At 30.5% G+C, this 13,281-nt stretch overlaps 1 protein-coding gene across 1 annotated transcript; it reads right to left on the bottom strand.

Annotated features, from left to right (window-relative positions):
* Window positions 1-1,408: 1,408 nt before the first annotated feature.
* LOC107440034 (uncharacterized) lies at window positions 1,409-13,010 on the bottom strand. The gene is made up of 6 exons (XM_016052812.3): window positions 12,487-13,010; window positions 8,373-8,472; window positions 6,018-6,171; window positions 5,348-5,442; window positions 3,316-3,527; window positions 1,409-2,477 (listed from the first exon to the last, which is right to left on the bottom strand). The coding sequence occupies exons 1-6, from the start codon at window positions 12,500-12,502 to the stop codon at window positions 1,930-1,932; spliced, it is 1,125 nt and encodes a 374-aa protein (XP_015908298.3). The 5' UTR covers window positions 12,503-13,010; the 3' UTR covers window positions 1,409-1,929.
* Between the last annotated feature and the right edge of the window lie 271 nt (window positions 13,011-13,281).

The following is a 13,281-nucleotide window of genomic DNA, read 5'->3' as shown; positions in this document are numbered from 1 at the left end:
AGAATCCATCCTCAGTTTCAAGAATTCAATTGAACATTGAAGAAGTGGAAGAAAAAAAGAAAAGAATAAACTCTTTTTTAAATAAATTAAAGAATTGCAGTAATTTTTTAGTTACTGTAAATGCGAACAGATGGCAGCATAATCTATGTTTCCTTAATGGTGACAAAATCTATAAGATGAAAGGGGAAAAAGCAACTTTACAAATGAGTGTTTTATATTGTAATTTACTTATAAATGTTTTATTGTATGATCGGTCTTCTCTGTTCTCTGTGTCCAAGTCTGGGAAGATAAGTTTGAAAAATGTTTTGTCGAAATTTTACATTGACTTTTTAAGCAGAAAACTTATTATAATTCAGACTAGCTATTTTTGTGATAGCTAGTAATTGCTGCTACCATCTGCAGGATTGAAGGTAAAACAGTTTTTTAATATTAAATTTTTAGCATAATAAAAAAGCTAAAAATAGTTTAATTCTTCTTGATCGATATTTGAAGTACAGATTTTGAAAGGACGTTAAAATTAATAAGAATTAAAAAGATTACGTGTTATGATATAACATTATTTTAAACACTCTATTTAGCAGATTAATAACATTTTAACCTTCAAAGCGAGTTTTTTGAAGAACTTTTAAAAAAGATCTAAAAAAATTTGTGCAGAAATTTTCTTTATTTGTGTGGATGTAGTAAATCTAAAATAATTTCATGAAAATAAGATGTAAAATTTTCCCACATGATTAATGTTCTAGTACATTTAAAAATATGTAAAGACATCTTTTACATCATAGGTAAAATAGGAAGAAAAAAAAGTTGACATGCTCGACAAGACGAAAATGTCATTCTTTGTAGGTCGATAAAGTTAAGTTGTCATCCTGATAAGGAGCTTCATGTTTCGGATCCTCAAAGCATATCAACATTTCTTCGATTTCAACTATGACGCAAAAGAATTTTCTTTAAGTAAATATTTTGCTTCATACAGTTTTTTTGGAATCATTCGCTTCATGTTCTAGTAAAAATTACGCTGCTGAGAGCCTCATTATAATAAGTATTTCTTTAAAACTCTTCTCTATTATAAGTGTTTTAAAATGTTAGATATAATTAAAAATCTTATAAATAACTGCAATTAAAAATCTTCATAAGTAAGAAAGGCAGCTTTAAGTTACCATTGTCAAGCATACTTCACCTTAACTTCGAAAATTGTATGCAACTTATTGTTTCCTAAAAAGGGTAAATGGGACTAAAGTAAAGGATAAATGGGACATACGTATTTAAATTCTATTTCTACTTGTTGATCATATTATAAATGATTTGTTCGTTTTCTTATTTATTAATTTTAACAACTAGATTTTTATTTATTTACATAATTTAAGAAGCCCATAAATCTGAATTTTGTATTACAAATGACCCAAATATTTAGTTTTTTATTTTATTAAATGCAGATTGAAAGAAATCGTACTCAGATTATTTTTGTGTGCAGTGAGCAGATTAGCTTCGCTGTCGTCGACTCTTCGTTTTGCTTTTTTCGAATTGTTAGTCGTAAATTCCTTTATATGAGGTACATTTAATGTCGTCGTAGATTCCTTTCTAGGAGGCTTATTTCGTTTAGTAAATTCTTGCCTATTAATAAGAAGCGTATTTCCTATCTTAGATTTCTTTCTATGTGACGCATTTTTAGTCGTAGATACCTTTCCATAAAGTTTATTTTCTGTCATAGATACCTTTCTGTGAGACAAGAAAACATTTTTCCCTTTCAATATTTGCTCTCCTAAAAAACTAGGTGGTATGAATATTTGATTAGCACTATTTATTACAGTATTCATTATTATATTTATTCATACACTATTTATTATTATATTTATTTATTTAGTTATTTATTTTATTAAATACAGATTGAAAGAAATCGTATTCAGATTATTTTTGTGTGCAGTGCGCAGATTAGCTTCTCTGTCGTCGACTCTTCTTTTTGATTTTTTTCGAATTGTTAGTCGTAAATTCCTTTCTTTGAGGTACATTTACTGTCGTCGTAGATTTCTTTCTAGGAGGCGTATTTCGTATAGTAAATTCTTGCCTATTAATAAGAAGCGTATTTCCAATCGTAGATCTCTTTCTATGTGACGCATTTTTAGTCGTAGATACCTTTCCATAAAGTTCATTTTCTGTCATAGATACCTTTCTGTGAGATACCTTTTCTGTCATAAATTCATATTTATGAGATAAAATTAAATTTCCTGTCGTAGATTCCTTTCTGTCAGACGAGAAAGCATTTTTCCCTTTTAATATTTGCTCTCTTAAAACACTGGGTGGTATGAATATTTGATTAGCACTATTTATTACAGTCGAGCTTAGCTTTTTCAGATTTTTATTACTTGAATGATCTTTACCCCAATTTTGAATAGATTTGTTGGCTTTCGTGTATAATGAGGATGACATGTTAATAAATGAAAAAGGAAAATTATAGCTTCTAAATGGAGCGCAAGACATATCTGAAACAGAAATAAATAACGTATTATTTTTAATGAGGTAAATAAAATTAAAAAAAACAAGTTAAAATAAATTTACGTTTGAAAAGAGATGCATTTTTAATAAGAATACTTACCTCAGAAGACATTGACTCACAAGAACACTCTTATTGAAAAATTTCATAAGCAGGTGCATGTGGTACTCATACTCCAAGAAATTCGATACAAATAGCGCTATTCAAATTTTAAACTATTTTTCATTTATAATAAATGAACTAAATAATTTTAAAGGATTTAGTATTAGAGTTAATAAAAAATCTCATTGAACAACAATAGGAGATTAAGATTTTATCTAGAAGTTTAAGAACTATATTAAAAGTGAAGAACGAATCCGCAACATTTGATTGACGACGCACAAATGTGTACTTAGTACAAATGTATACGTGAAAAACTAAGGACAGTAAAACTAGCGGGAAATGCCTAAAATTTTTAAAAACAATTGCATGAATTATTCAAAATACTGAGCTGAATAATAAGCGAAATATTTTAACATGAATGATTCAAAATACTAATAGCATATTTAACGTTAATACACAGAATTACTAAATATCGTATTATATCGAAGTTTGGTGTATATCGTAATATTGTTTTGTTTTAGTATCATTGTGCGCACTGTCGTGTGTACTATAAGATATACTATAAGATCAGTATGGCTCTCTGCTTTGGTGGCTGAGGGCAGACGTACAACTAGAACGATTAAAAAAAATTGGTGATTGAGACTAGCCATACGACTACTAAATGGAAAAATTAATGTTAAAAAAGACCATTTATCAAAAGAATAAAATTGCTACACAAAACATACCTTCATCTTTCTTTTCATGATCTGGAACATGTATTGAAATATTAGAAGAATATTCATCAAAGTCTTCCATCTCCAACGAAAATGAATCTGCGTCCTGCTCATTACCATCTGCATCCTGATCATTTTCCGAGACATCCGAGAAAATTTCATCCTTGCTAACTGTGCTGTTACTTTCTTCTACAGGAAGCAAATTTTCTAGGACTCTATCAGGACTGTTTTTTTTTTTTTTTTTTTTTTTTTTTTTTTTTTTTTTTTTTTTTTTTNTGTTTTTTTTTTTTTTTTGGAGGAAATAATAAAAGAAGAGAATTATTGGTCAGCCTTATTTTTTATGGAAATGTAAAAGAAAAATGCTTGATACACTTACTGGTTCTAAAATCTAAGTCTGCTTCCTTTTTTTTTTTTTTTTTTAAATATCACCGACAAAGGGATTGATATAGGGATGGAAAGATAAAATATGTATCAAGTAGCACATTTGAATAAAAAAATAAATGGGATAAAATATTAGTACATTCAAATAGACATTATTTAATCACGACGTAGAAACTTTTAGATGTAGGTTATCACTGAAATTTTTTTATCACATATTACCTCTTAGTTTACAAAAAACACGCTAAGGAATATTCTGGAGGAAAAAAAACCTCACGTTTCCGAGATTTAAAAACATGGTATGGGCTGTTGAAAGTACATTTGGCTCAACCTAGAAACCATGATGCTAAATTGATACAATTTTAATTGCGTTAAATTGAACTATGTCTCCGTTCAAGCTAAGTCATAGTTCGTGTAATTACACTATAAAAAATTTCAGTTTATCATATCCCAAGAAATGAAAGAAACTATTTTACACAAAAATGGTATATTGAAACACCAATGACAGTCCTGGCTTAGTAAAAACCGCAAATGTATCATAACACTTTTTTTAGAGTTAAGCAGTTGCCAGAATTATTAGCGTCTAGCAACACTAAAACATAATATATAATTCACGTTAAAAATCATTTAAGTTATTTTTGCGTTAAAATTTATAATAAGAACTATTAGTTTAGAATGCATACGATTTAAAATTAATTAAAATACGATTAGCTTGCCTATCAGCCATACGCACATCATAAATCAACCACTTAAAACAAATTAGAATTAGGCTTAACAAAACAGAAGCTCATAGAAATTAAGCATCATGAAATTATTTAATATAATTGACATACTGATGTAAATCTTCTTATGGAAACACAGTTATCTTTAGTTTTCAACTAAAAACATGCGGTTTCTGTTGAATGTACAGCAACGTGCAAGATGACAACAAACTTACACCCTCTCGTGCTCAATAGCAAACAGTCGATATCCTCAGACGATTTTCAAACGTGGCCAAAATCGGTGTTTTCAGAAAGAAAAAAAAACACTAATAGTGTAAATGCGTGATTAGCATCGTGTAATCACACTTTCATAGATTTTTAACCCAATTTTTTGGTTTACGACTACTAATGTTCAACTCCGTAGCCTTGTAATTTTGAACCCAATCCAGAAAACAAGGAAACTCCTGGATCAAGTATTGGGAGAAATTTCCTTCGTGGACGACTTTTTAATGGAACTAACCTGCATTTGCGTTACATGGAGAGGAAGATCACGAGAACCTCCCACGATTAGCGTGACGGCAAGGGAACTCTAATCCATGATCCGTTTGAAACAGAGGATATTTCACTTCAGAACTGTGGTCCGTGCAAGCCGGATGCGGATTCATTTTGACCAGCTATCGCTGGGATTCAAACCCGGTTCACCTCATTGGAGGGCAAACGCTCTATCCCCTGAGCCATCGCTGCTCTAACCTATATATTAACTTGATTTAGTGTATTTCTATTAACATATTCATTCACAACATTTTTTTTTTCAAATGTTTCTTCTTTTTCATGAACTATAAACAGAAGCCAAATTTCATTTAACATCAAAATTAAGGTTTGCAACATAAATATGTAGTTCTGGGATGAAACGTTGTTAAAAGCCTTAACTATTTTGATATAGAGTAAAATAAGTGATATCTTACGTGCCGCAACTAAAATTATTCAAAATGCTCTTTCTATCCACTGGACAGGCAGATCGTACCCATCTCAACCAATTTTCTATGCAATATTCGTGGAACTGAAATAATAAATGAAAAAGATTTTACAAAATCAGCAAAATTTTTATTACAAAAATATTTAATGACTTAAAAAGCACCGAACAAACAAAACCACTTAATAAATTCCCATATAATTCTTCTAGCACATAATTGGTTTTTGAAAAAAATCACCAATTATTTAACTGATAAAAAATTTCTAATGTATTCATCATGCAACTAGTGATCATATTTTGCTAATCATTTCGGTTTTTATAATGTTTGAAGAAAGTGAAGATTTTCAGTAATAAAAACGCTTATAAAAAGTTCATAATAATAATTATAACGTATCCTTTATGCAATCTATAGTGGTATTTCAATAAAGTGTATTCCAGAATCTTCAATTGCATAGTTGATGGTATCATCAAACATAAATAGATTCTACTAAACACTACCAGGTTTATAAGCAATATTTTCTATTGTTCTCTAATTTACGAAAATTAGTTCAAAATAAATGCTACACATCATGTAATATAACTGCAACAACAACAAAAAATTGAGAGTCTACAGTTAAAAAGTTTTCTTCCAATGTATTGTATTGGGGTGTGGAAAAACTTACATTGTGTTTGCAAGGTAAGCAGATGATGTTTTCGCTGATTTTATAATGGCGAAAGCAAATCGGGCATATAGCATCTGGCGTTGTGTATGCACCATCTTTTCGAATGCTGTACTTCGGCAAAGAGTCAATAACATCTTGTGGTGTTTTCTGCCAACTATCGTAAAATAACATTACCAGTAAGTACACTACTATTTTAAAAGAAAAAGAGTTAAAATTGTTAAATTATATCATGTTTATTTTTCTCTTAATTCACTATTTTACTTAATCCTATTCGATAGAATGTAATGTATTGTTTTTTCTGGGTCAAGAAAAATCATTTAAAAATTAATCTTCAAAGCACTCATGAAAGCTCTCATAATTGTGTCAGTAAGTTAGTTTGGAGTCACTATTTTACTTAATCCTATTCGATAGAATGTAATGTATTGTTTTTTCTGGGTCAAGGAAAAATCCTTTAAAAATGAATCTTCAAAACACTTATGAAAGCTCTCATAATTGTGTCAGTTAGTTAGTTTGGAGTTATTAGAGTTAGTTTGGAGTCACTATTTTACTTAATCCTATTCGATAGAATGTAATGTATTATTTTTTTCTGGGTCAAGAAACATCATTTAAAAATGAATCTTCAAAACACTAGTAAAAGCTCTCATAATTGCGTCAGTTAGTTAGTTTGGAGTTATTGGCTCAAGAGCCAGTTAAGGCTATATCACGCCTAAAACTAGGTTTATAAATAGCAATTTAAATGCAGTTCAAAAACTAGATTGATATACAAAAATTGAAATAAGAGAAATCCTTGAAATAAGAGAAAATTTTGGAAAGGGGGTCATCTCAAACTAATAAAATTAGTGACGGAGGGAGGGAAGCTACCAAAGTGGCGTTGTCTCTGAAGTCTAAATATTTTACGCTGGGTTTCACAAAATATGTTTAGTGTGAGTAGTTCCTTACAATTGGAACACTCAGGGCTGATTTTGTTTAAAGAAAGGTGCTTATGGGTCAATCGAATATGACCAATACGCAAGCGGTATAGAAGCACTTCCAGTTTGAGACAGATTTTAATCCCTTGCCAGTGATGAAAGTTATTCAGCGTGATGCCCTTTTTTTTTACTCACTGTACAACGGCAGAATACCTTCGAATATCCAAATCTTTGTGGACGGACAGGACAATTATACCATACAAGTTTGACAGCAGATGGTAAAATTCGAGTGTCAAACATAAAGACAAGATGTCCTAACGTAAAGATAAGATCAAATCCTAATCTTATGGACCTCTATCTACAACATGCTGATCTTGCAGGATTTCTACGATAATACATTCTGCGTCATATATGAATTCAGCTTGAGATATTAGCTTGAGGAACGTAATTTTTTAACAGAGGCTACTTCTCCCATTGCGGAGCGAAGAGCCTTGTGTGTCGAGAATGGTAAAACTTTGAAAATTATGAGTTTGGTACAACAAGATTGATCAACATTATGATAAAATATCGAGCCTATATATACAGTGTAAAAGGTGTTCCGCTGTTTTGCATTGGTGAGTGGAACTCAACACCGCGCTACTTTCAGACATAGAAAATAAAACCACTTCCATGACCAGCCACAACACCCTAGACCAGGGGTGGCGACTCTTTATGCACGAACGTGCCATTTTTTCTGAAAAATTGTTTCATGAGGTCATAGACGTGTCGTCAAATAATTTTGACTTCATTATTGAGAAAATAATAATACAAAATAGTATCAACTCAAAACTCTATTTATTATTAAAAAAAAAAAAACACACACACACACATTTTGCAATGTCTCAGTCATATGCGTAATTCAACTTAAAGTAACATCAGTGTGACTTCTGTTGTTGCATATTAGATGACAAATAACTTATATTAGGTTGTAAGATGTTAGTTTAAGCAGGACTGTTAATTTTTTTTTTGCTAGTTATTTATTGTTAGCCTGTTTTTTATGGTTATTAATTGTTTTTTTGGCATTAATTGTTAATTTTTTTGTTAATAATTGCTTATTTATTATTTTTGTTTTTTGTGAATTCTAATTTGATTGTTAATATGCTTCATAGTGAACTTTGTGATCGGTGGCGTGTCCAAAATATTGTGTCCATTGGTTCGCCATCCCTGCCCTAGACAGAGTCCAACTAAAGAGATGCAAGCAACATATTGGCTATGACACCAATCACACAAATAATGTTGGAACTTATAAAAACGTAAGTAAGCATAAACCATTTTTTAATGTCCAAAATTCGATTTCTCTACGGTTTGTCCTAATTAGCATTTGTGGTTTGTCATTGTGTTCTTACAGAGGTAAACATTTGGAAAATTTCACGTGAAATACTCATTTCTTTCAGTAACTTTTACTTACTTTGTTTCACTAACTTCTTCAACAATGTTAAAATTCTGATGGGTTTCACTAATAGATGAACCTCGAATAGTGAATGCTTGCCCTTCCGCTGATATTGTATCTGAGAATATATGAAAGTAGAAAATACGAATTATTTCTGTGGGGAAACTTCATTGTAAATCACAACTAATGTTAGCAATTTGCATAATACGAAGATACAAGGTCTGTTCTTGTTTTTTTTTATAATAAATTCAGCTATTTACCGACCCACTGAAGAATTAAACTAGATTGAATTAAACGAAGAGTTGATAGCACAAAACCCACAATCGGCGAGACTTTGTCAAAATTAGGGACTTCTAACCAGGACTTATTGAATAGTTTCAGAGGAGGTGAGGTCAATTGCAGCTTGCCACGCATGCAGTGAAAGCTTTTAACTAAAACATTTGGTAAAGAAAATTTAATCTTAGATTAAGAAAATTGTAAAGCATTTAGTATCGTTAACTTAATGGCATAAGTTGATGAGTGAGACTTTTAGTATGCATTTATTTTGAGTAAATAAAAAGTGATGACAAAAGTATGTGGCTCTCAGTCTATTTCAGAAAGAGATAATGCGCCGACAACTACTACATCATTTTAATGATAATAAGTATCAAATTTGATTTAGTAACTAATCAACTAAATAAAGAAAAATATTAACCATTTTTAATCAAAGCCTTACTTACAGCTTTTAATTTAGTTGTTTTCTCCTAATCTAGTTATTTAAATAAATCGGATTCCAATGGGGGGTTCAAAGACAAATTTTACCTGTAAACACTCGATCATTAAAAAGTGATCTATATATGAAGAACACAGGTAAAGTGGTATAAAAGTGGTATTTGCTTATATTAAGTAGATATTTCTTCCTGTTACCAACTTTAGCTTTAAAAAAGCACTGTGTCTTGACTTCTGATCCAACTGAAAAAAATTAAAATATTGATATTTTGTGACAGACAGAACTACCTTCTTTCTGCAAAAAAATGAAACAATCAAGATGCCATTTTTCGCCTTTTTTTTTATAAAAAAAGAAAGAAAAAACTGACGCTAAACACAAATGAAGAGATTAGTAGAAGAACCGGCTAAGTGACATTTTTAAAAAAAGAATTTTAGATTTCTCGACCAAATATTGTACCAAAATATTGAATTGATTTTCGGAAAAATGTATAAGTTACAGCAAAATTTGTCGAGAACGACGCAGGACACGCTACGACATGTATGAACGAGTGAAACAGAGCGCTCATTTGATTTAAAGATTTTCTCACTCTTATCAAAGCATTTTAGCTATAATAATTTTTAATGAGAGATTCAAAGGGTCATTGGCAGTTTTGGAACAATTAGAAATAATGTATGTCCACAGCAACCAAACAATATGTTCGAAATAAAGATGACCGCAGGATATCAGCTGCTACTCTAAGAACACATAAGGTGCCACATAAAGGTAGATTGACACACAAGAAAAAAAACTAGACTTGCACTTGAGGATGATAGAAATGATGGAAAAGATCTGGTATTGATGCATTATATAATACACAGTTTATGTATTATATAATGCATATATCTGCAACAGAACTTTATGTATTTATATGGATTATTGATCACGAAACTATATTCCTCTTACTTGCTGTGTCTCTAACTGCTACGATTTTCATCCAATTTACTTCAAATTTTGACAGTGTTTGCGATAAATAAAGTTTTGTTGCTGATAGGGATTTTTTAATTGGGTGACTGATTTTGAGTAAGCTGCAAAAAATTTATTTTATCCCTTTTTAAATTTTTTGTTCTTAAAAATGCCGCCGATTTGTGAAGAAAAAAATTTTTTTAAAAATCCTACTAGCAACGAAAATTACATTTATGTAGTTTAAGAAATTAAAACGTAATCAAATTTGGATGATTTTTTTCAACTTATGAGTTTCGCAAGTTATGAATAATTTTAAACATGGTATTATATAAGCGGCTATTTTTCTATTTGTAATATGATAAAATGAAGATTAAAATGTGTATAATAATATGAAAAAAATTTATCAAGTTTATCACAATCGTTGCCAAAATTCATTTAAAAAAATCCTTTTTTATAGGCTTCTGTGTTGTGTAATAGAGAAAAAGAAACCGTAAAAGCAGTTTTAAATGCATAGTTCAAAGGAAAATATAAATTGCGTACAAATTCTTCGTCTTTTGAGCAGATAACTTAGACAGAAAAATTTTGGGAGGAAACTATTAAATAGGTGCTATTCAAAGTAAGCGGTTGTTACGAAAAGTATTCGTTTCAGATGAATAAGTAAATATGTGAATGAAGTATTTATTATTATTTTGTAAAATATCTAATCTTTTACCAAAAACAATTTGCGTACATTAAAATATTGCAAAATTTTGTCATTATATGATTTCAAAGGCAAAAAAATAAGCTACTTTTTTGAAAATAGATAAGTTTTTCTGTCACAGAGATGTGCGACTTTTTAAGAAAGTAAACCAGTATTCGACAGAGACTAGTCGGAACTAAAGCTCATGTTTAAGATATAAATTATTTATTTATATCATAAAAGTGAAATTTTTCTTATTTGTATGCTTTTTCCACCTAACTCTATTGATAGTTTGAGTTTGATGAATAATCAGTTACTGTGCATAAGTAAATTTAAAAACCTAGAACCTAAAGCAAATGATGATAGCAAGAACGAAAGAATAAAAAATTTTACTTTTGTCAAATTTTTTTTCGATTATTATCATTTATGTACAGAGAGCAAATCAATCTCAGCGTCCTAGCGCAACTAAGCAGTTCAAGCTTTGGCGAAAATAACGATACGTATCCTTTAAAAAACGTCTTATTATTATTGACGCCAGTGATGCTTAATTAATTGTCCCCTCCGCAGAGGATCAAAATTGTGATGGCATGTCTTCGGATCATCCTTCGGGATGTTTCCCAGACCGTCGCCAATAGCCCATTGTGCAGCTCTAGTGCGACGTAAATTAACAACAACAACAACAAGCTTAATTAATTGTGGTAATTGGTATACTACTAATATCGTGTAAGTAAATTTTTTTTCTGCCCCTTTTAACAGGTAAATAAAAAAATATCCAAAAAGCAGTTATGACAATAAGTCCCAAGACGACATTGCAAAAATCGAGCTAAAATTAAGCATAAGCAAGAAAATGTTATACGCATCATGAACTTGGGTTATAGGATCCTTCTCACGTCACCCTCGGCCACACAGATAGCTACACGTGTTTATCACAATTGAGTACTTGCACTTCGAGAAGAACACATATGCCCACACATGTGACCTATGACGTCAGCTCCAGAGGATCGTTTATAATCAAAATGGCGAGTTAAAATTGAGCTAAGTTTCCTCACATAAAGTAGAAAGTTAATTAACGTGAGGTTAATTAAATGCAGCCCCGTATCGCTCATCAAATTTGTTGAAATATAATTGTTTCTTGTCTAAATCTTTTACTTAACATAGATTTATTAATTGTTGCTTATATATTTTACTGTAACTGTGATATATTTTTGTTTCGTGTATCTGGCAACTTCGATGCATAGTTAGTTTGTTTATGTTCTACGTAGCTTCATGCCTGTCTTTGTGTTAAGTAAGAAATATATTGTAAGAGAATTGAAATCCTTGTGAAAGAATCTTAGTGAAAGTTGAAAGTCACTTGCAGGTACCCCATTCTTTGTTTATACTTTTCACAACTATTGCATTTCATTCCACAAACAGAGCAGAGCAAATTCAACCACTTTGTACTAACTAATCACGTCAGGCTTTGGCGTTAGGGAAACAAATTTCACTAAGTACAAAAAAAAGTTGATATAACAGTAATTCTCTTGATGACATTTTCAAAATTAACCAGACGGAATTTTATTCCCGAAAACAGTTGCCGTACACTGCTCCATAAATATTATTTAAAATCGGATCTTACATTATATACTCGTACAAATAAAAAAAAAGAAGGAAAAAAAAACGTTAGCGCCTTTAAAGTAAACAATTAAGATACATACTAGATTAAGATATATCCTTGGGTAAGAGAAAGGATTATCGTGACTCACGAAAACAGATTTTATAAGCTAATATTTCTAATAAAAAATATTACTCAAACTTAGACTTACCTTTTGAAATGTTCATGAATTGAATAACTAATTTTCAATTTATTTTAACTATAAACATTTTAAACTTCGACGCTGAAATTTTGCAAAAGGTTTTTGAATTTAAGAAGTTATTGGATCATTTCTGAGTCACGGAGCCATTGGAGCTCGCTCTAAATTACTTCGACTTATGAAAAGTAAATAATCGTCTGACAGTCGACTTCTCGAACGAATAAGTTTAGAGATTTCGCGTGACGTCATTATTCTTTATTTTATAATAATTCTGTTATCAATATTTAAAACAATTTTATCAGAAAAGCAAACTACAACAAAAACAATGTTAAATTAAATGGAACTTCTCACTTCAGAAAAACCACTCAAAAAATTCATTAAGTTCTCAGTTCATTAAGTAGGACTTCTCAAATCAATTAAGTGTGAATGAGAGCCAAGAGGTCGCACTTGTTCATGAAATATAATTTTGTTAAAACTAACTGGGTGAATATAAGCATATCCTAATACAAGAGAGATGTTTGTTATACTAGCCCTTGATTCTCACATTGAATATGAATGAGACTGGATCATTCCATTTATTTCAAAGGTGGGGAAGTAGAATTTACTGCGCATGCGTCGGAATTTACTCTCACCAGGGTTGCCATACGTAGTATTTTCAATAATTTGTATGGTTTGACTAAAAATGAGGGATGTAGTATTTTTCGTAGTATTTTTTTTAAAGTGTTGTACTTATTTTTTTTTTCTTAAATCAATTCTTATATCTGTTACCGGCAAAATATGAAATCCGGCATTATATATACATGACTA

The sequence above is a fragment of the Parasteatoda tepidariorum genome, chromosome 7 (genome assembly GCF_043381705.1).
Source record: "Parasteatoda tepidariorum isolate YZ-2023 chromosome 7, CAS_Ptep_4.0, whole genome shotgun sequence".
NCBI lineage: Eukaryota > Metazoa > Arthropoda > Arachnida > Araneae > Theridiidae > Parasteatoda > Parasteatoda tepidariorum.
The sequence above is the reverse complement of the archived record's forward strand: the minus strand, read 5'-3'. Positions and strand labels throughout refer to the sequence as shown.